Source organism: Schistocerca gregaria, chromosome 1 (assembly GCF_023897955.1).
Source record: "Schistocerca gregaria isolate iqSchGreg1 chromosome 1, iqSchGreg1.2, whole genome shotgun sequence".
Classification (NCBI taxonomy): domain Eukaryota; kingdom Metazoa; phylum Arthropoda; class Insecta; order Orthoptera; family Acrididae; genus Schistocerca; species Schistocerca gregaria.
In genome coordinates, this window is record NC_064920.1 from 1,069,602,272 (window position 1) to 1,069,625,787 (window position 23,516).

General features: G+C 39.4%; 1 protein-coding gene across 1 annotated transcript; it reads right to left on the reverse strand.

Moving 5' to 3' along the window:
- Nucleotides 1-18,587: 18,587 nt before the first annotated feature.
- On the reverse strand, nt 18,588-22,194 carry LOC126281578 (tubulin alpha-1 chain-like). The gene is made up of 5 exons (XM_049980660.1): nt 22,074-22,194; nt 21,179-21,401; nt 19,741-20,042; nt 19,122-19,649; nt 18,588-19,016 (listed from the first exon to the last, which is right to left on the reverse strand). Exons 1-5 carry the CDS (start codon nt 22,074-22,076, stop codon nt 18,720-18,722), a joined length of 1,353 nt encoding a protein of 450 aa, XP_049836617.1. The 5' UTR covers nt 22,077-22,194; the 3' UTR covers nt 18,588-18,719.
- Nucleotides 22,195-23,516: the final 1,322 nt, after the last annotated feature.

Genomic DNA, 23,516 nt, shown 5'->3' on the forward strand with positions numbered 1-23,516 from the left:
GCAAGAGGGTCCACATTGGGTATTTTCAGTAATGGAAAACAGAGTCGTTATTTGCATTTGTTATGAGCGGGGTAAGCAAGGGAGTACGCAAAGAATAGAATTGCAGGGGCAGGGACTGTTAATTAGCGGCACACTCAAGCTACAATCATGAACATAACACACACATTCATCTATACACCCGACCAACTGGTACTATTCGTCATGAAAGAAAATCTCACTCTTTTGAATAGCACATTAGACCCAACTTTGCTCGCCTCTTTGTACTAGATACTAGCAGCTCAGGATGGAACATCTTTTTCAATGAGTGCATGAGTACCGTAATGAGCATAAGCAACGCTTACTAGTTATTGGATCATCAACCACCGCCATCTGTATTTTTATCTTTGTTGTAGGATTAGTGTACTATTATCAGCTCAAGAAAAAGGTAACCCAAATCCCGCACCTTCCAACCTTTTACCTAAGAGTCCAGACAAAATCACTGAACAGTTGTGAGGCACTGCAGCAGAATGCTGAGTAATCTTTATGGACAAAGATTGGACTGAGGAAAGAACTGAAAGAACACAGTGTAAATAGTGAATCAATCGCATTTTGTGGTGTTTGTGAAGTGAACTGTACTTGTTTTGACTTTTTGGTTGAATTCGAGGATGAATTCTTTTTGTACGAGGGAGGAATTGTAGAGGACAAGGGGCTATTTTTAGGAAATATGGTGCGAAATTGTGATTTAGTGTGTTTCACGGCAGACGGCGAACGAAGGCTGGCTGGCGCGTTATGCAGGTGACACAGTTTTGCAATGAACGTCGATATGTGTGTACGTGCATGGCAGCCATCAACAGCCAGAAGGCAGCATTAGCAGAATTACGCAGGTGTGGGCTGCATGTGGCGCGATTGTGTTAGCGAACTCATCGAGAACATTCACAGCACCACGTAATCGGCGGATTCAGCAGCGGTCTGCGCTATTTAAGGGCATCAGAGATTGGCGTCAGCATTCGGTTCGACTGAGTGGGCGTTCGGTCACTGTCACATCACCGTCATCAGTGATGCTGTCCCCGAGGACTGGCCCCCTACAACCCTGACCAAGCCACCTGCTCCGGTCATTATATATACACTAACAAATACATCTCCAGGACCACATGAAATGAGTTAAAAGTGCTGGATATTGCCACTGAAGATACTTCACAAATAAAAGAAGTGAAACAAATATGGAAATAAACAAACTGTCTTCAATTAGTTGCACAGCTTGAACGTACCTCCATGAATTATAGCAACTAACGAAAGATGGAAAACAGAAAAAAAATGACAATAAGATTTTAATTTATGTTGGTGACACTGTAGTTATATCTACCACATGGAATGAACACTTACAAATGCTAAATAAATTTTTCAATAGACTAAGATCACAAGGAATTACCATTAAACTATCAAAATCACATTTTGATAGGAATGAGATGAAATTTTTGGGACACACAGTGAGTATGACAGGAATCAAACTGGCCCCACATAGACTAGATGTACTACACTTTGTCCAGAACCTTCAAACAGAAGACAACTGAAGTCATGTTTAGGAATGATAGGATTTTATTGAAACTTTCTTCCACATGCAGTACTGAATGCACCTCACTTATTGAAATTATTAAAAGTAAACACATTGTGGCATTGGGATGAACACTGTACAGAGAAGTTTAACACTATAAAGGAAAATTTAGCAAATTCGCATCTACTACTTCAGTCAGACTTCATATTGCCAATCCACCTATCAGCAGAAGCATCCGACTATGGTCTGGGACAATGCATACTTTAAAAACATGTTGTGCAACAGACAATAGAGCACAGGCCAATAGCTTTTGCCAGAAGAATGCTCATGAACCATGAAAGGAATTATATTGTCACAGAAAAAGAGATATTACCTGTTTATGGGCTTTCAGAAAGTTTAAGTTACTTAATGGTAGGCAACGAAAATATAATACATTGTGACCGTAATGCAATAATCCTTCTACTGAAAAGCAGACTTTTACACAGTAGACTCACTAGATGGCCTCTCTTTTCACTGGAATTTAACTTTTCAATTAGTCACATAAAAGGAAAAGACAGCTTAGTAGCAGATGGCTTATCAAGATTACCTGTTGGCTTACAGTTAAACCACGATGCAAAAGACAGTGAAATATTTGCTATATATTTACTGAAAATTAATAAGGAGGAAAATACACTCCTGGAAATTGAAATAAGAACACCGTGAATTCATTGTCCCAGGAAGGGGAAACTTTATTGACACATTCCTGGGGTCAGATACATCACATGATCACACTGACAGAACCACAGGCACACAGACACAGGCAACAGAGCATGCACAATGTCGGCACTAGTACAGTATATATCCACCTTTCGCAGCAATGCAGGCTGCTATTCTCCCATGGAGATGATCGTAGAGATGCTGGATGTAGTCTTGTGGAACAGATTGCCATGCCACTTTCACCTGGCGCCTCAGTTGGACCAGCGTTCGTGCTGGAGGTGCAGACGACGCTTCATCCAGTCCCAAACATGCTCAATGGGGGACAGATCCGGAGATCTTGCTGGCCAGGGTAGTTGACTTACACCTTCTAGAGCACGTTGGGTAGCACGGGATACATGCGGACGTGCATTGTCCTGTTGGAACAGCAAGTTCCCTTGCCGGTCTAGGAATGGTAGAACGATGGGTTCGATGACGGTTTGGATGTACCGTGCACTATTCAGTGTCCCCTTGACGATCACCAGAGGTGTACGGCCAGTGTAGGAGATCGCTCCCCACACCATTATGCCGGGTGTTGGCCCTGTGTGCCTCGGTCGTATGCAGTCCTGATTGTGGCGCTCACCTGCACAGCGCCAAACACGCATACGACCATCATTGACACCAAGGCAGAAGCGACTCTCATCGCTGAAGACGACACGTCTCCATTCGTCCCTCCATTCACGCCTGTCGCGACACCCTTGGAGGCGGGCTGCACGATGTTGGAGCGTGAGCGGAAGACGGTCTAACGGTGTGCGGGACCGTAGCCCAGCTTCAAGGAGACGGTTGCGAATGGTTCTCGCCGATACCCCAGGAGCAACAGTGTCCCTAATTTGCTGGGAAGTGGCGGTGCGGTCCCCTACGGCACTGCGTAGGATCCTATGGTCTTGGCGTGCATCCGTGCATCGCTGCGGTCCGGTCCCAGGTCGACGGGCACGTGCACCTTCCGCCGACCACTGGCGACAACATCAATGTACTGTGGAGACCTCACGCCCCACGTGTTGAGCAATTCGGCAGTACGTCCACCCGGCCTCCCGCATGCCCACTATACGCCCTCGCTCAAAGTCCGTCAACTGCACATACGGTTCCCGTCAACGCTGTCGCGGCATGCTACCAGTGTTAAAGACTGCGATGGAGCTCCGTATGCCACGGCAAACTCGCTGACACTGACGGCGGCAGTGCACAAATGCTGCGCAGCTAGCGCCATTCGACGGCTAACACCACGGTTCCTGGTGTGTCCGCTGTGCCGTGCATGTGATCATTGCTTGTACAGCCCTCTTGCAGTGTCCGGAGCAAGTATGGTGGGTCTGACACACCGGTGTCAATGTGTTCTTTTTTCCATTTCCAGGAGTGTATATTCAAATGCTCAATTGTACATTAAAAACTCTACAGCAACAAGATAGTAGTTTAAATAGGCACATTCAAAGTATACAATAAAACAACTCGGATCAGGATGAAAACTGGAAGATACGTAAAGAAATGTTGTTTTGTAAGAACAACAAAACAGCTAAATGGTTACTATGCATCCCTAATGACAGCATAGAATATCTTACATGGTACGTATACTTAGGCTGTACACACTTTGGACCAAAGACCTGTATAATGCATGTGAAAGAGTACTAATACTTCAAAAAAAAAAAAAAAAAAGAATCAACAGGCAAAGAAAATGTTACACTCCTGCAAGGTATGCCAAAGAAAAAAATAAATAGTTCAGAAGTACACACACTGCTGCATCCCATTATTTCAGGAGAAATTTGGGAGTTAGTGGCATTGGATTTCTTTGGCCCATTGCCTAAAGGCCAGGGAGGAATGGGATGCATCCTAGTCACTTTCGAATGTTGGTCATAGTTGGTAAAATATTATCCTCTAATAAAAGCTGCAACCAATAAAAGATGGTAAAGCATTATCCTCTAAGAAAAGCTACAACCAATAGCATAGTAAACAAATTACGAGATCACTATTTTAAACAGGTCAGGAAACCTAAGAACTGTTAACAGACAGTGGGACCCAGTGCACACCCAAGAACTTCAAAGAGCTTTTGGCATGGGAGAATGTAAACCATATTTTGATTTTGTGCTACTATCCACAAAGTGTTAATTGGGAGTTTGTTCTGAATGTACTGTGCAACTAAACACTTAAAGTGAACAGAATTAGTAAGTGAACTGGAAATAGTGTTGCAAGAATTGCCACACTCGGTCATTAAGGTGTCACCAGTAGAGGTAATAGGACAACAAGTAGAAGGGGAACACTTCTTGAAATGGGTTAAATGGTCAGAAGAAAACTCTGCCCTCCAGCCGATGTCAATAAAAAATATTAAAGCAGAGATGACTATGGAAGCTGAAAAATGGAAAAAGAGTTGGGAAAAAGGCATCCCTATGTCATACAGAGAAGTAGATATAGTATTGTTTGAAAGGCACAAGAGAACTGACAGGTGTGGGAAAACAATGAGTAAGTTTTACTCACTGTATGAGGGGCCATTCATGATAATCAGGATACTGCATGCAAAGGCAGTAATGTTAAGCAATCCAACAAAAAAGCAAAGAAACAGGCATGTATAATACCCAGGATTTATGCCCTTTCATAAGAAATTAAAGAGTGATTAAGTAACAGTCAATTTGACCCAAAAATGCTGGGTGTAACAAGCTTATTAGGCAGTTTCTAACAAATTAAATAATTCAGAAATAGTGTGTAGTTAAGACTCAGGATTTTAAGTGGCCTCACTGAGGGGTGGCAAGAGGAAGGTGATTGCATTATTCATGGTGATGTTGAGAATGTTAGGTTGAACTCGACCTGAGGTATTAAGTTGGGCAGTGAACCCATCAAGAAAGTTAGAAACAGTTTTTTTTTCTTCTCTATGAGGGCTTTCACACAGATAAAAGTAACTGATATTGCTGCATGTATAGAGTAAGCTAAGTAGCAGCTCCAAGGTGGGGAGTCTGTTCCTAGTTTTGAGGTTGTTACGCATGCTGGGAGATGAAGAGGCTTGCACAGGATAGAGTGGCATGGAGAGCTGCATCAAACCAGTCTCAGGACTGAAGACCACAACAACAACATGCATGCTCTACATACAACAAGGAAGTATGCCATAATGAAAGAGATGTAGAATGTCTACACTGGTATTAATACTGACTGCATTATGACTGAGCATAAATTAAACCTTTCCGCAGTTCCTCCACTTACAGCCACGTTACAAGCCACTATGTGTTACTTATGACTTAGAGAAGTTTTATCAGAAATGGATTATGAGAAATTAACATTCATATCAAATAAATCGTTTATGACATGTTATTCCCTTTTGAATATGACATTTTATTTGGGTTTGGCTGTGATTACAGTGGATTTCATAATGGAAACTAAGCTTCATAACAACACCCCAAAAAGTGTTATATGAGTCTTTATATGCAAATACAAACTGAGATCCTCAGTTTTTAATACTTGTTTAATGGTTTTACTAATGATAATTATTATGACTGCCATGCTGACTGATCAATTTAGGTTGTAAAGGTATAAATGTTTCCGACCACAACAACAGCACTTTATTACACCTGTAAGGTGCGAAAAAGTAAAATAAGTAAATAAAATGTTCACTTATCGGTTTTGGAGACAAACTGAAAATAGTTAAAGGAGGAGTCTAAGGTGTTCGTAACTTGACATATTGTTTTACAATATTCTAAATGTCTATGTGTATGTATATAAGTTTGTTTTTCTTCTTTACTTCCTTTCCTGTTTGTTCATGTGTAAGGGATGGCATATGCAAGGGTACAAAGTCTCCCTTTAATATGCTGATTTTATATTTATAGGGGGTCGCATATGTAAGGGTACAAAGTCTCCCTTACATTTGTTGATTTTATATCCATGTTGTGTAGCTTCAAATAAATGAACAAGCAGAATGAGTTGAGAATTAGGTTGTTTCTTGTTAATGAGCTAATTATCTTTATGTTGTTTTTATTATTTGATTTGCTTTCGTAATCTGCTGCTGTTGTATTTTTGAAGTCATTGCAAGTAACAGCAAAGAGACCCCAGGCCAAGTGCAGCTCCCAAGGAATACTGAAGAATGGAAGACAGAGCTGATAAGAATGTCAATGTGAAATTTAATTGTTTCTGGTGTGAGAGAAAGACTGGTCAGTCCTGCTTGTCTGTATTTGTCTATGTTTGTGAGGAAATAATGAATTGTTATTCTGTATTTGAGGAATGATGGTACTCCTTTAGTAGCGTACTTCGAAGCAAAAAAATAAAAAATAAATAAATAAAAAACCTTGGCAGGAGTTAGTCAACATTTGTTCCACTGGTGATGCAAGATAGTTGAAGACCTTCACATTATACAGGGTGGACCATTCATAGTGACCGAACCAAATATCTCATGAAATAAGCATCAAACGAAAAAACTTCAAGGAACGAAACTCATCTAGTTTGAAGAGGCAAACCAGATGGCGCTATGGTTGGCCCGCTCGATGGTGCTGCCATAGGTCAAATGGATATCAACTACATTTTTGTAAATAGGAATCCCCATTTTTTATTACATATTCGTCTAGTTCATAAAGAAATATGATTGTTTTCGTTGGACCACTTTTTTCACTTTGTGACAGATGGTGCTGTAATGGTCACAAACATATGGCTCACAATTTTAGACGAACGTTGGTAACAGGTAGGTTTTTTTAAGTTAAAATACAGAATTTAGGTACGTTTGAACTTTTTTTTTCGGTTGTTCCAATGTGATACATGTACCTTTGTGAACATATCATTTCTGAGAACGCATGCTGTTACAGCGTGATTACCTATAAATACCAAATTAATGCAATAAATGCTCAAAATCATGTCCGTCAACCTCAATGCATTTGGAAATACGTGTAACGACACTGCTCTCAACAGCGAGTAGTTCGCCTTCCGTAATGTTCGCACATGCACTGACGCCTGTTGGCAGGCGTTGTCGGTGGATCACGATAGCAAATATCCTTCAGATTTCCCCACAGAAAGAAATCCAGGGATGTCAGATCCAGTGAACGTGTAAGCCATGGTATAGTCGTCTTCTGCCACCCTACAGAACCCAGAGCCATAATAGACCTTGTAATCTTACCCTCCCACACATCACCAGTAGATTTTCAGTCTCTTAAATAATTGATTCATTTCATAAGGTTCAAGAGGAGTAACATGCTCAAATAACTTTTTTACTTACCTCCATTTTCTCGTTGGCTGCAGTTCGACACATGAAGGTGTGTATGCTTGAGGTTGAAGTTTTTGACTTTGGGGATTCCAGGTGACTTGATAACAGTCAAGTAAGTCTGCTGTGTTATTTCTGTTTCTATGACTTTTTATATATATCCCATTCTTCTATGTCACACTATCTTAACAATCTCCACATTAAAACAGATATTTACATTGTTATTGCAAAAATTAAATACAGGTCCGATTCCCTCAGAGGCACACACACTACTGCTTCACTCTGCAGTACTAACATTCCAAAGGGCTTACAAAACAAGAGAGTTTACAAACTTTCTTGACAAAAGAAGAATCTTCACCAAGTTACACCATTATTTTATAAATGAGTCCAGAAATAAATTTAATAATTAGTGGCAGATTGCATAATTAATAATAGTTATTCTAAGTGTGCCAGATATTTTGTAGTTTTAAATGTTTCTAAGAGAAGAGCAATTTTAACCGTACACACAGAATTAGTACATATGGATTGTAATTTCTTTTTATACATTTTAGCATGAATTATAATGCATCATATACAAAATCATATGAAATTCTTTTAACAAAACAGCTGAGATCATTTTAACCTATTCAAGATTTGAAAATATTTTTTTATTGGTTACTTCTATTAAAGAAAGGCAATGTTGGAGACAGGTGTCCCATTACAACCTGCAACATTGTCATGAACATGTCCTCCAAATGCTTCAGTCCCACAGATGTACCACTCATTACTAAAAGTCTTACTCCTTGCCTCACTCCCAAATCCAATCATGCTGGGCATGTCACAGATCTCTCCTCTTTCTCCCAGTCTCTACACCGAAAACACTGTTCTGTCACTAACTCTAACAATCAGACTCAATCCACAATCCATACTGAACCCTGTCTTATTAGTTTACTCCTTCATTCAACTGTGATCCAATCCCACTGCCCCCAAATCACATGCCTCACCATAATTCCCCAAATACCTCAACAAGGAATCCAACCTCACATCTCCAGAAAGAACTTAAATCTTTCTTTAAGATTGCAACTTTGTAATCTTACCTGCCAAGATAGGCTAGTAGTAAATACTGTAGTTATGAAACACAGTATTTATCTGTCAGAGGGACTCCATCAGGTGTCAGATATATCCTCCTACAAGCCCTGCCACAACGACCCCATCCAAAAAATCCAGTAGGATCTCCAGTCCCTCCTTAAGCCCTTAGGTCCATCCTAGAATATCTCCCCTGAGTCTCTCTCTCTCTCTCTCTCTCTCTCACCCCCCCCCCCCCCCCCCCACACACACACACACTTACCAAATCCTACCCTCTAAATGATTCCTACAGTTCATAAACTAAACCATCCAAGACACCATGCTGCAACTTGTTAGTGTACCTCCACAGAGAGAATCTCTGCTCTTGTGGATCAACACCTTCATCGTATTACACTTCGACAGCTGCCACTCATATAACTACAAAGACATTTGTTTCCTTCATATAGCCACTGTCCAGTCACATAGGAGCACTCCTCTTGTGGCATAATAACTTCCACGACTTGAGCGATTCAATCACATTCTCTGCCAGAGTTCCAGCTAGGTCTCATCACGTCCTGAAATGAGAAACATCCTGCCTGCCCCTCACACAGTAGTATTCCTCCTACCCACCCAAATTATGAAATATCGTAGACTAGATGCAATGTCTGTCCCATACATCCTACAACTATCGCACCTACTTCAGTTCTGTCACAGGCATTTCTTATCCTGCCAAAGGCAGGGCCACCTGTGAAAGCAGCCATGTGATCTAAAAACTTAGCTGTCACCACAGTACAGCGTTCTGTGTGGACCTGACTACAACAAGATGTCTGTCCTCATGAATGGTCAGCTACCAAAACCATCTTTTCCCAATTGCACAGGTGGGGATTCTCCCTCCAACATATCCTTCATTCTCATAACCCCCTTGGCCTTAACCTTTGCTAGTAACTGTCCTTCGAATGCCTATTCCTTTCCCTGTTCCCACTCTAGCACAACATATGGTTCTGCATCTGTAAGGCATTATATGGTCTTTTCCTCTTGTCTACATCTATATTCTCCCCTTCCTCTACCCCCTGCCCACAGTACAGCCACTGAATCCTTCATCTAGCAGCCCTATCCTGCTACCACCACATCCCTCTGCACTCTCACAGGCAGCACTAGCATCTTCCCCCACCCCTGGAATTTCTAGTTCGCTACGGGCCCTAAAAATTCAGGACCATGTTTAACAAAGTTCCGCCAGACAATCCATTTACAACTAAGTACAGAAGTTCAAGGAAACATGATGTCTTCGTACAACCAAATGTTCTGGGCAGCCAATGAAATCTGAGAAACAAACTGCTGAATGGAACATTCCTTACAAGCCTACAAAAATCAATCCAGGAATTCCACAACCAACTATTTGGACAGTGCTGAGAAAATGATTGCAAATGAAACTGTGGCATTTGTATGCAGTTGCAGACACACTCTTGCAGAATTAAATCACGCAAAATGCTTTCCGAGTTGCTCTGGCAGCCATTTTGCTGGAGATCATTTTAACAAAAAATTGTACTGAGTTGCTGTTCCCATACAAATAATTACGTAATATGTCACCTCAATATAAACATTTTTTACAGTCAATTGAAAAGTGCCTAGATCATTTTCAATAACCCTGTATTATTTGTTTTGAAAACCTTAAGGAGTATGCGAGTTTGAAGTTATGCCTTCTCTTAATATTTCATCCCTTCACTTTCAGAGCTTGTATTATCTAAGTACTAGCAACTGCCTAGCTCTTGCCTAATTTCATCATTAAAATGATCCTAACAATACCCCTACCAGTAGACAGTGGAGATCAAGTAACAACATGTAATAATCATCAGAAGTAATTTAGTCCTAGTCATCAGTCTTTAGGCCTTTGTTCAGTTATAGTATTTCACCACTATCATATGAATGTATATACACGACAAGTTGAAGTATTTTATCTCTGTCATAAGTACTTCTGTGCTCGGTGACTTATAGTACTTAACCTCCACTATAAAAGATATAAGAAACCCAACCATTACTTATAAGAGGAAAGAAAAGTTGGAAAATCCCATGTCCAAAGCATCTTGACAATACATTAAGAAAAATTGTAATAATAAATTACCATATTTTGTTGTATTTTATTGTTTCTGGATGTGTCTAAGCAACTCTATTAAAAACAAAGATTCCAAGACTTACCAAGCGGGAATGCGCCGGTAGACAGGCACAATAAAATAACACACAAACACACAAAATTTCGAGCTTTCGCAACTGGCGGCTGCTTCGTCAGGAAAGAGAGAAGGAAAAGGAAAGATGAAAGGATGTGGGTTTTAAGGGAGAGGGTAAGGAGTCATTCCAATCCCGAGAGCGGAAAGACTTACCTTAGGGGTAATAAAGGATAGGTATATACTCGCGCCCCCCCCCCCCCCCACACACACACACCCATAGGTGTATACTAAATACTTATATGGATATGTTGTCTGTCCTTTCGGACATGTCAGAAAAGTTTTGTTTGCAGATTATATAAACATTGGAATAAATAGCTAATGAAGTGTAGTCTTCAATCAGTTAATGAAATTTTCATGCACATTAATGTCTCATAGTCAATGCTTTGTCACCAACTTTATGTATAAAAAAGCAAAAAACACCACCCACAAAATGCAGTTCAGAACTTTTAAGATGTTTCCCATCAGTATGTGTAAAATATGATAAATAGACACAAAGTTGACAGTGATAAATTCTTGGTATTACTGACTATTAATAAATTCACTTTGAAGGGGCACACCACAGAATTGCCAAGGAGCCTAAACAAATCTCTATTTGCAGTTCATTTGTTGTTAGGTCGTAGGGAATATAAAAGTGAAAAAATGCGGGTATATTACACTTACTTTCATTCTATGGCTATATGGGACCTTTTTTTGCGCAACTCATTGAGAGAGAGAGAGAGAGAGAGAGAGAGAGAGAGAGAGAGAGAGAGAGAGAATAATAGAAGTATATTAGTACAATCTGGTTTCTGTACAAATTGGGTGCAGTAATGTGATCATTGTAAGTGTTGTAAAATGATTTTTCTATTTAGTATTTATAACCTCATAAACGAAATTATTACTCATTCCATATCCAAGCAAATCCTTCCAATTGGGATTTGAGGAAGATACTCCAGCAATTTGTTTTCATGGGAAATATTAATTGTGAAAATTCTTGTTCTTCCGATATGCTCTACATCCTAGATGACTCCTCACTACGTATCAATTGTAACGAAAAGTATATCTAATTTAGCAAACTACATCCTTGGCAAAGGAGGAAGGAACCAGAAAACATTACTTTCTGTCATGCCACAAAGTGTGGTGTGGACACCTGGAATGACTATTCAGCTACAGTTGCTTGCAGGACATAGCCGATACACATTTTTACTTTATCCTAAACGTGGTAGCTATAAATGTGTAGATCATATACAATCAAATAATCAAAAATTACCTGAAATGCAAACATTCATTCTTTCGCTGGCAAATGAAACGACAAACGGGAAACAATGATTAACAGGACAGTCTGCATAAAATGTGCACAAAATATACCAATAATCAGCTAAGTGCAATTTCAACATTAAGAAACAAACATGGGAAATACATTAAATATTAGGAACTTGAGAAACAACATTTATGGATGAAAATCCAACTTTTGTATCCAAAACAGTAATGTGTTGCACTTTCAAGGTAAGGCTTTTATTGAAATGTGCATGTGACAAAAACAAATGGAAAATACAAATGTATTACTTTAACCATGTTGTAGATTTTGTAATTCAAGTCTCAGAGGTCAAATATCCCTTTCCATAGTTGTAACGGTTGTCACATTGCCCACTGCTCTACTATTGAATAGGTGTTCAGTGCACCTGCCTTGAGCAATACTTGGAATTTTGAATCCTAAAGGTAATTAATGTTCAGTCATTGTGTCAGTGCCATACAAGAGGTAGTTTGATTCCATTACTTTTGCATCAAAATGACTCAATTTTATCACTGGCTGCAGCTCCACAAAACTAATTTCTCGTTTGGATAAAAGGATATTCTGGAATGTTCCAAAAGTTCTACAGTTTACAGCCCATAAATGGTGCAGGGCAGAACGTGTGTCTTCGTCTTTGTTTACATACTGTGTAACAAAAACGCTATCAGGAATAAGACCTTTCACAAACCCATGGTGATCATCTGAGGCACCCATACATTTCAATGACACTGCTGATAATACTAATCATTGGACAATAGGCTCAAAGACACACTGGATGCAAGCCCAAATTTACACTTACATAGTAATTGTTTCAGTTCCCAAAAAAGATACATTTCAATTCAACTGTCATGCATTCTATATCATGTAATCTGGCAAACAAACTGTTCAAAAACTGCCCAACCATAAAGCAAAAAAATTGAGAACCTCCACAAATTCACAATGAAAGTACAAACATGCCTTATACTCTGCCCCTATTAAAAATTATGGGGTTATATAGTCAAGGACTGGAAAAATACTAGTAGCAATGTTCGTGGTTAATCTGCAAGACATACAGTAATGTTTTTGAAGAGTAACAATGAAGTTAAGAACAAGCTAGAAATAGAAAACGAACAGCAAGTATAAAATGTAACTGAGGAAGCAGCAGATTCAAATTTAGTGGTGTTCCTTCTAATTTTCCAGGAACTCCAACACTAGTAATAGCTTTTGTTCATATATTAAAATTTTCTTTTTAAATCTGTTATCTGCAAAGTTTGTGAATGTCTGCTCACAAGTCTTATAAGAAATTAGTGCAAGAAAACAAACACTGGAATTTTTCAAATTCACTCCTTTTCACCTAACATACAAATAACTCGACATGTAATTCCCATGATTACCATTAGTAGATTAGCTTTAGCCATAATCCGTATACTTTACAGATGTATCCTTCAATGATTGCTTCTGCCAGTTAATGCGCAACTTCTCTCATTTTAAATCCCTTGATGATCTTCACAATGAGCTTCCAAATGACACTATTAATGTAACAGCAACAGTGTAAATGTACATATGCCTACCATTGCATACTGTTAACGGCAGCCATGGGAGGTACATATAAGGCTGCTTCCATAGAATTCCAATTTACCAAATATTCCGCAGTGACATCAGCTGAATGAGGAAGCTTACAATCACAAACTTTTCTCAGATTGCATTCTTGATATAACGCAACATTATCTGTACTTAAAGAGCATAAACCATTTTCATACGCATTTTATGATCAAGATTCACATTCACAAGTATTTCTTGTTCAACATTCACAAGTCTCATTGTGTTGGCCTGGCACCATAGGTGCCGGCTTATTGAGCACATACACTCCACACTACCATCGAGACAATTCACATAATGGAGTATAAGTATTACGAGACATTATGCTGGACACTAAAGCACAGCAAATGCATATGGATGAGTAGTGAGTGCCCTCAACTTTTTTTCCACTTGGCAATTGACAGCTACATTAAATGGCCACATGAACAATTCTGACACTACAAATTTAAACTCGACTGATCAGCCGAACCTGAATATCTTCAATAACAGATTTAAAATGTTGTTTTGGTTCACTTCTCAAATCTAGCTCCTTACCAAGACTTTTAAGGCCCAAATGATGTTTACTTGCACCATGTCATCACCTGCCTTAGTGAAGCAGATGCACTATGGAGAGCCATGTTAGCACACCACTGCTTGCCAAAAAATCCTTGGCTGCTCCAAGAATCTCACCCCCAAATCCTCCAAACGACATATATCTACATCAGTACCTCAACCACAGATGCAGACACCCTTTTGAAGTTGGTTTCTTATTTTTGAATTGAGAAGTTTCATGCTAATTTTCCTGAAACCATAATGTAACCCGTGCCTTAACAGATTTTACACAAAGTCCTCCACAATATTATCTACAAAATCCTGAGAACAATTGATAGCATTTAGACACTGACCACCACAAGGCCACTGCCAGCCATAGCAGGGGCCCCTCTCCTCTGGACATGAGCCCACCGGTGCAGCAGTGGAACATCCAACAATGCACATGCAAGTTAACATTAATACAAACACACCACTCCCTGTACAATATAGATTTGCATTATCTAATCATGACAGAGCCACAGTCTAATATATACAGTCGCGACATACTGATTTTCGTTATACACCGCAACAACAGTGGCCCAAGTGGTGGAGAAGCTATGCTGCTGAATACGGTATTCAGTATATGTAAACAGTATCGTTTATATTCATTTTTAACATGGTTTTTTTTACAAAAGGCAGCGTATGTAGTGCAATCAATTGCAGTAATAATAGGAAGAAGACACCACATTTGTCATCCTTCAGGTTTCCTAAGGACCCTGAGAGGTATGAAACATCACATAAGACCACTCTTTATGATTTTTTTCTAAACTTTATCGAATTACTGAGTTTGCTTCTCTTTTTCAGGAGCAAGAAATGGTTAATAAATAGTAGAAGACAAGACCTGCTGTGAAAAGATGTCCTTTATTTGCTCAATAACATGAAGTTTTGTGCTTTACGTTTCAAGTCAAACCAGTTCATAAGTGCGGAAAAGAAGACATTGTTATGGAATGCAGTTCCGACATCATTTGACATGCCGAATAAGCCACAACTAGTGACAAAGAGAAAACTGCCAACTGACACAGAAGAAACAGCTACCACAGGTGTTCCTACTGGAGAGACACATATAAAATAACTAACAATGAAAGCTGCAATACAGACATCTTTTGAAGATGAAATGCTTAGATTACATGAAATTATTTGCGTGTTGGAAAATTGTGTGAAGTGTAAAAATGTGCAAATCATTACACTTCATACAAAATTACTAAGTGGCAAGGAAAGTGCCCACCATAAGAGTAAACTGCAACCACACATAAGTTCAAAAGCACAAGCTCATTTTAAACAGTATTGGTTCCAAGTACTTGAAAAAGATGCTCTCGATTTATTGATACGCCAAATCAGTATACCACTGAATGGAAAATGTGGTGCGAGATGGAACGATGAAACTAAATTATTTGCACTTAATCTGTTGTATTATAGTAGTCAGGCATACAGTTTATCACACTGTTTTAGCCTTCCATCAGTACATAACTTAAAAAGGCATGTGGAAGATACACAAATTGTGGGATAAATAACAACATATTTCATCTTTTAAAGCAGAAAGTGCAGCAGTTACCAGAAACTGATATAACTCAATTTGTCTATGGATGAGACATCATTAATGGAAAATTTGATATATGACAGTTCTAGGGATCGTGTTATTGGATTTGAAGACATGGGTTTCATGCATACATCTGTTGTTGTCAGTACTGCATTAGTTATAATGATTAACGGCATCATCTCAAATTTTAAACAGCCATTAGTATATATTTCCCAAAAGGACCAGTAGGAGCCACCCATCTGACGTGCATATTTTCTTAAGTTGTCAAAAAACTCAGATTGGTTTGGTTGCAAAAACGTGTGACTGACCAAGTCTCGAATTTAGTGGAGTGGAGGCACAGACTGGGTATCACACCATGCTTAGTACACGAAGGGAATAAAATCTACTTTTATGACACCACACACTTGATAAAAATCATATGTAATAATTTATTCAGGTATAACACTATCCACACAACAGATGAATGATGGATTGGCACTGCTTCATGGAAGGACATTTGTCAGTTGTACTAAGTGATTGTGAAAGGAAGTACAAGTTGCCCCCAAGCTCACTAAAAGAGCTGTCCAACTGTCAGCATTTTCAAAACTGGAGGTAAGCACTGCAGTTCGTGTGTTGGGTCAAACAGTAGCAGCAGGAATTGAGACACTTTGTTACTTGTGGCACCACATCATCTGCTACTGCAGACTTTTACGAAAAGTAAACGATATTTTTGACATATTTAATGCATATAGTGTTAAAGTGCCTGTATCTTTAAGGAACAGCATTACAAGTACCTCAAGACATTTGAAAATATTAAAGACACTGAAGCCATAGTCATTGAAATTTGTACAGACCTCGGAGAGGTGTCTGGTTATGTATTAAAGAAATTGCATACAATTCATGACTTAAAGATGTAGGACAGTACTTTTAGATGACAGCCAAGACTTAAGACACAAATGACAAAGTTTGTCATATTAAAAGCTATGAAGGCAACTTTGGAAGCCTATCTATACAGCCCAAGATGTCAGAACTTTTAACTCTTTGTGAGACTAAGATAACTTCTACTTCTGATGAATATGCTCACATAAGTAATTGTGGTGCTTTCTTTGTGAACATGAAGGAAATCCCCAATTTTCCACCTGGGTGCAGTTAATAAAACTGTTTGTGAAGGTGAGGCTCTTCTACTTTGTAGGAGCAAGAGAAGAAATAAAGTGATGAAGCTCACTCATTTGGGTTGCTAAAGTGTTAGGACTGACTCATTCATGTAATTTTATTTTCAAAAAATTGCTCAGAACTATTGGACATCTGTGGTCATCAGTCCCCTAGAACTACTTAAACCTAACCAACCTAAGGACATCACACAACACCCAGTATTACGAAGCAGAGAAAATCCCTGACCCGCCGGGAATCGAACCCGGGAGTGGGAAGCGAGAACACTACCGCACGACCACGAACTATTTTATTTTCATTAAATGTATCAATGGGATATAATAGTTTTAAAACAGTCCTGCTTTTTATTGGGATAACCTGAGACCACAAAGAATAAGTAAATTTTATTTTTGGAAGCAGGCTTCCTGCAAAGCAGAACATAATGAGAAGTGATGTGTCACTTCATTTTTACACAAGGGAGAGCATCTATATACTTCATGTGTGGGTGGGATATACACTGAGTATTCTCTTACTTTCAATGGAATAAGTGTGATTGTATGCTGCTACTTTATTTCTTCAAGAAAATGTTGCAGCTTATGTCACTTCATTCAACAGTTCGTGCTCTGTTTACTTATATTTCACTATCATTTATGACTCACTGTTCTAACACCTGTGATGCAAAAATATACCAACTATCCTGTAAATAATGAATGAAAAACATTTTTACATCGCATATGCTGTCAGATGAAGGCGAGCTTTCTGGCTGCTAGTGTCATTTGACCTGTCTAATAACTTTCACAGCAGTTGAGTGTCAACTGTGTATATTAAGACAGTGACAAGAGGCATCTAGTAAATTTTAAGTATTTACACACAAAACTTAATCCTTTTGTCAGAATGCTACTCCATCCCAACTCATTCTGAAAAACTACAACCACCCAACTGATCATTAGTTCAAAATTTTACTCCAGTAAAATAGTGAGGTTCTGCTACAAGTTTCTCATCTGTACAGCCACCTATCAGTTCAATCTGAAGTAACAAGCCATTATTGTGTGTCCCTGACCAATGTGCAACAATTAAGCATTTGCTTTTTTTTTACAATAGGTAAAATTTCACTCAATTCTTGTGATACACTAATGGAAGACATTGTTTTAAAATTTTCTAACTCTCAGAAGCCATCACAGGCAAAACACTTACCTGCCAGATAGTGGAAATCTTACAAACCTAAGAAAGCATTCTTTTCTGTCAGTGCCCTAAGTGTCCCATCTTTAGTACACCATACAGACTAAATGTGAGCTGAAGCCTATATCAGTTTTTTTCAACCATTAAATAGAACTAATACCATTCCATCAATAGCCCATTTTCTATTGACCACATCTTAATAAATGCAAGTTTTCCAAAATAGTCTTCCGAAAGGCTTAATCATGTGAACAATAACTCCGCACCCCCCCCCCCCCCCAAGGAATCTCATTTTAACATGCAAGTTTTAATATTCACATTCCAACACTAAGTTGAGTATGAAAGAAATTTGCCCTTGTACAGAAATTTACTATTACACTGTTAAGATGTAACATTTACAGCATCAATGAAGGTTGAAAGTTTAGCATACTGCCTAGAACGAGTTTTCATTAAGCTCAATAGTCATTCATTGCAATGGTTCCTTGTAATCAAACTACAAAAAATAATCTGTCGCAAACTCAGAATTCCTTAAGTTATCACACCAGAAAGCTATCAAGCATACCAGCAACACACAGTGTTAAAAATTTGTTGATTTGTAGATTTAACTGCCAATTCACTCGGGATTTCTGAAATAACCATTACACAACTTCTGCCAAAACAAATTTTATTACACAAAAAGTGGAATGAGCAAGTATCTTTCAACTGTAAAAAAATTTGAACATCAAATCACAACTTAAATCACAAACAAATCAGAACATGGCATTTTCCATCTGTCAAACTTAGTACTCTTCAGCTCCTTCACCTTCTCCTTCAATAGAATCCATACCAACTTCTTCGTAATCTTTTTCAAGGGCAGCCAGATCTTCACGGGCTTCTGAGAACTCTCCTTCCTCCATACCCTCACCGACATACCAGTGGACAAACGCTCTCTTGGCATACATCAAATCAAACTTGTGGTCAAGACGAGCCCAGGCCTCTGCAATGGCAGTTGTGTTTGACAGCATGCAAACAGCACGCTGAACCTTTGCGAGATCACCACCAGGTACCACAGTAGGAGGTTGGTAATTTATTCCCACCTGTAACAAGTAACAAAGGTTTAGTAAATATACACAATATTTCCGTTCTGTCCCATAAACATCAATTGGCAGCTAAATCACAGATATCAGTATAACCACACATACCTTGAAGCCAGTTGGACACCAATCCACAAACTGGATGGTTCGCTTTGTCTTGATTGTTGCAATGGCAGCATTTACATCCTTCGGCACAACATCTCCTCTGTACAGCATACAACATGCCATGTACTTTCCGTGTCTTGGATCACATTTCACCATCTGGTTGGCAGGTTCAAAACAAGCATTGGTTATTTCTGCCACAGAAAGTTGCTCATGGTAAGCCTTCTCTGCTGAGATGACAGGAGCATAGGTAACAAGTGGGAAATGGATACGAGGGTATGGAACCAAGTTGGTCTGGAATTCTGTCAGGTCCACATTAAGAGCTCCATCAAAGCGAAGAGATGCCGTGATTGAGGATACAATCTGGCCAATCAGCCTGTTCAGATTGGTGTAAGTCGGCCGTTCAATGTCCAAGTTTCGGCGGCAAATGTCATAGATAGCTTCATTATCACACATGAAAGCACAGTCTGAATGCTCCAAAGTGGTGTGAGTGGTAAGGATGGAGTTGTATGGCTCCACAACTGCTGTTGACACCTGAGAATTTAACACCACGCTTTAGTTATAGAAAGCGCACACAACTTCCAATATTTTAGGCAACATATAGAGTTTCACAAAACTAACTTACCTGAGGAGCTGGGTAAATAGCAAATTCCAGTTTGCTTTTTTTGCCATAATCCACAGACAGACGTTCCATCAAGAGTGAAGTAAAGCCTGAACCAGTACCACCCCCAAAGGAATGAAAGATCAGGAATCCCTGAAGCCCAGTACATTGGTCAGCAAGCTTGCGAATACGGTCCAGCACAAGATCCACTATTTCCTTTCCAATTGTATAGTGACCACGGGCATAATTGTTTGCAGCATCTTCCTTGCCAGTAATCAGCTGCTCAGGGTGGAACAGCTGCCTGTACGTACCAGTACGCACCTCATCTGCAATGGAAAAAATGAATTGCTGATTTGTAACACCACTGAAGCAATTTAAATGCATAAAACATCGATTAGAAATCATACCACCATTTTTACCAGCGGATACAACATACACTGTCACTTTAAAAACTAAATCTGCAAACCATTTTCAGTGACAACTGAAAGTGTACATTTTCATAATAGGCAACTACAAACAAAAATGAATGAAGCTGCTGCTTAGTGTGCATGCCAGCCAAGCAGACCACAGGACAAGATACATTAGGTTACTTCAGAAAAACCATTAAGATCAATTCACTTACACTGTGCTGTGTAATACGAACTACCACACGTCTTGTGCTGTGACTGGGGAACAGCTTCCACCTTGCTTATTTTCGTGTTTGCAGAGCTAACATGCCATTGCGTTGAATTAAAGAGGGACCAATACCATAAAATCAGGCATGGGCCTTAGGGCATCGTCCAATAGTTTCACTTCAAATAGAACTATTTTTTGAGGTCTTGTATACTTAGAATTGCCTATAGGCTTCAGGAAACTAGTGAAGCCTTGGAAAACTATCTGGTGGAGGTATGGGTTTGTTTAATAACCCTAGAAGAAAATTACAACATGCTAAAACCATAGCACAGGGCATCCATAATTCACCGAGGAGGAGAAATTGTTAAAATTTAAAGAACCCATAAACAACCAACTACACCATATAATTCCCCATACCCAAGCCTCAAATTCTTACCACTGTCCACAGGTCATACTAAATGCACAAAAACAAATTTGGCAGAAAAATACAGCAATAATAAATTTCTAAAGGGGCATGCACGACGTTAACGGAACATACATAAAAGTATATATGTAATGTAAATGTGATCTAATTTATTTCAAACCTGAATAAAACGGAATTTGGGTTTTTCTGGTAAAATGAAAAACCACTGAATATGATTGGATAAGGAAATTTTGTACTTGCAAAAGGGGCAAGCTCCAATTCGTAATTACTTCTGCAAGCAGGGGGACAGTGCGTAGGATAGTAACACCCAGTATTCACCGATTTCCGAACTCAGCAATACAAGAATATGATGTTGCTTCTATTAAAACCAGTCTTGCTAAACCAAAGGAAAATGCTATAATGCGTATAATCTGTTTCTGTACTTACCAACAACAGTCGGTTCCAAGTCCACAAATACTGCGCGTGGCACATGCTTCCCAGCACCAGTTTCGCTAAAAAATGTATTGAAGCTGTCATCGCCCCCTCCAATAGTTTTGTCTGATGGCATCTGCCCATCGGGCTGAATGCCATGCTCCAGGCAATACAGTTCCCAGCATGCGTTACCAATCTGGGTTCCCGCTTGGCCAACGTGGATTGAGATACATTCACGCTGAAATACAGAAAACACTTATTAATGGCTGTACTTACAGTCTACATTCACATTAAGTAACTTACTTCCTTACAACTAAATTTTCTACCCAGAGTTACACTGTAACATTCCTACAGAACAGGAACATCAGCTATTCATCCATGGCTCAACGAAAATCATTCGACAAGTTAAACAAAGAATAACGCTTATCTCTCTCGAAAATAGTGGAATTACACATGACACAAGTTACAACGTAAAGTGCACACAGCTCTATCAATCTCAAAAGAAAAAAAGGAAAATTGAAAACTTAATTTCGCTCAAGATCATTTATCTTCGCCCTGTAATAGAAACTGAAATGGAAATACATTTCACTTCAGTTCACGAACTGGAGCTGGAAACGTGTCAAACATGGCGACCGGCCGGCTAAGTGCCCCACCCAAATCTGTAACCTCAAATTTAGAAACCATAATGAAACTTCCATGCCTTATTTTAACACGAATACCATTCTTGAACCTGGTTGAAATAAATGCATACAATCACCGGCGTTCTTACATACGAATAGTCTTTAACACAACGACGTTCAAACTACGAACATTTTGGTGCAACCGTTAACAAAACTTCTCTTGAAACTGAATAGTCTATTTCGAAAATTTTTGCCTAGCCTAAACGCATTAACGTTATGAAGTAACTTACCATTTTGTTATCGTTCACTAGAATTCAGCAGATGAAAAAAAAATCGAAACCGCAAACTTCTGCCTCGTCTGGAACGTGCAAAGGTGTCCCGCGCCGAGGTTAAAGTGACGGCTGCAACGTCAGATTTCACTTATATAGACTCCGCAGTCCAGCATATAACGAAGCTTGTGATTGGCCCTTGCCCTACCGCGTTTGAAACGCGCTCTGCTATTGGATACTGTAGGCGTTCCAAGAGCTGAATACGAGGGCCACAACCGGTATTATCCATGATGCCTTCTACGGAAAAACGAATGAGTAAGACTGCGGTGGCCTACTTCGCGCGTGGGCTTCATGACGTAATGCTTTTAAAAGGCGTATATTTAAGGGCATAGAGTTCTCGAATGGCTGTTAGGCGTGGGCAACATGCAAAAAGAATTTAATAGCCATGTGACTGTCACTGGCATTGAAGAATTTAAAAGATTTAACAGTTATTCCATGCTCTTATGTGTTAACTTAGGCGGGGAAGGTCTTCGTTTTTAACTGTAGGCGACGTAGTGGCATTGACTTAGTCCGTGGGTTCACAGCCTTGAAGAGAAACAGCAGTTTATGTAGGCGGCACGCTTTACGTGACGGAGAAGTCAATAATGATTTTTACCGGAACTGTCCCTAGCATAGGGTGTAGAGAACAAGTAAGTCCGTTAGAATCACTCGTCTACAAATTCGAAGAGCGTCGATGTTCGTTGTACGTGTTCTAACTCAAAAATAGTTCAGAAAAGCGACATGAGAACTGAGATTTGGAAGCAACGTTCGAAATATTTCATTAGGAGAGACTGCTAGTTTTTTCACCTGCAACTTTTCTTTTATAAGTATAATGCTACATTCGCGTACGTGACCTGCGGTGCTCAACATAGAGCTCAGTAAATTATTTTTCACCATATTTGTTGTGGACATTGTACTGTGCAAAGAAATAGTATTGCATGGAAATATTCAGAAATCCTAGTATTAGTCGTATGTTGCGAACTTGTTATTGCAACAATGTGCACGATGGAAGTTAATAATTGATGTCCTGATTGAAGACGGATCTGAAAATATTACTACGGTATCTCATACGACAGTGACCAACTTACGACCGCAATTGATCATTGCAGTTACTTGATACATTTAACCAGGATCGATTGCCTTACATTTGCTTGCTAGAAGGACTGCAGAATGAAATACGTGTTCGACAGAGCAATGAAAATAACTGATCTGGAGATTTTTTCAGTTGTAGGTGTAGCACTGCTTTCTGGAATTATGAATGCTATCCTTTCCTGGTTTTCGTATGATAATTCTGTTCATTTATATTAGAAACAAACAAATGTTAAGTCTCAAGGGACTGCATTGCAGATGTCTCGTGTCTGACGCAGGATAGCTGCAGCAGAAGTCGATGGGTTGGGTCAATGCCAATGCTAGCTGTGAGGCTTC

Coding starts and splice junctions, on each gene's coding strand:
- LOC126281578 (XM_049980660.1), bottom strand. Junction 20,043..21,178: donor CTTGGAACCGACTGTTGTTG/GTAAGTACAGAA, acceptor TTTCCATTGCAG/ATGAGGTGCGTACTGGTACG. Junction 19,017..19,121: donor GGTGTCCAACTGGCTTCAAG/GTATGTGTGGTT, acceptor TACTTGTTACAG/GTGGGAATAAATTACCAACC.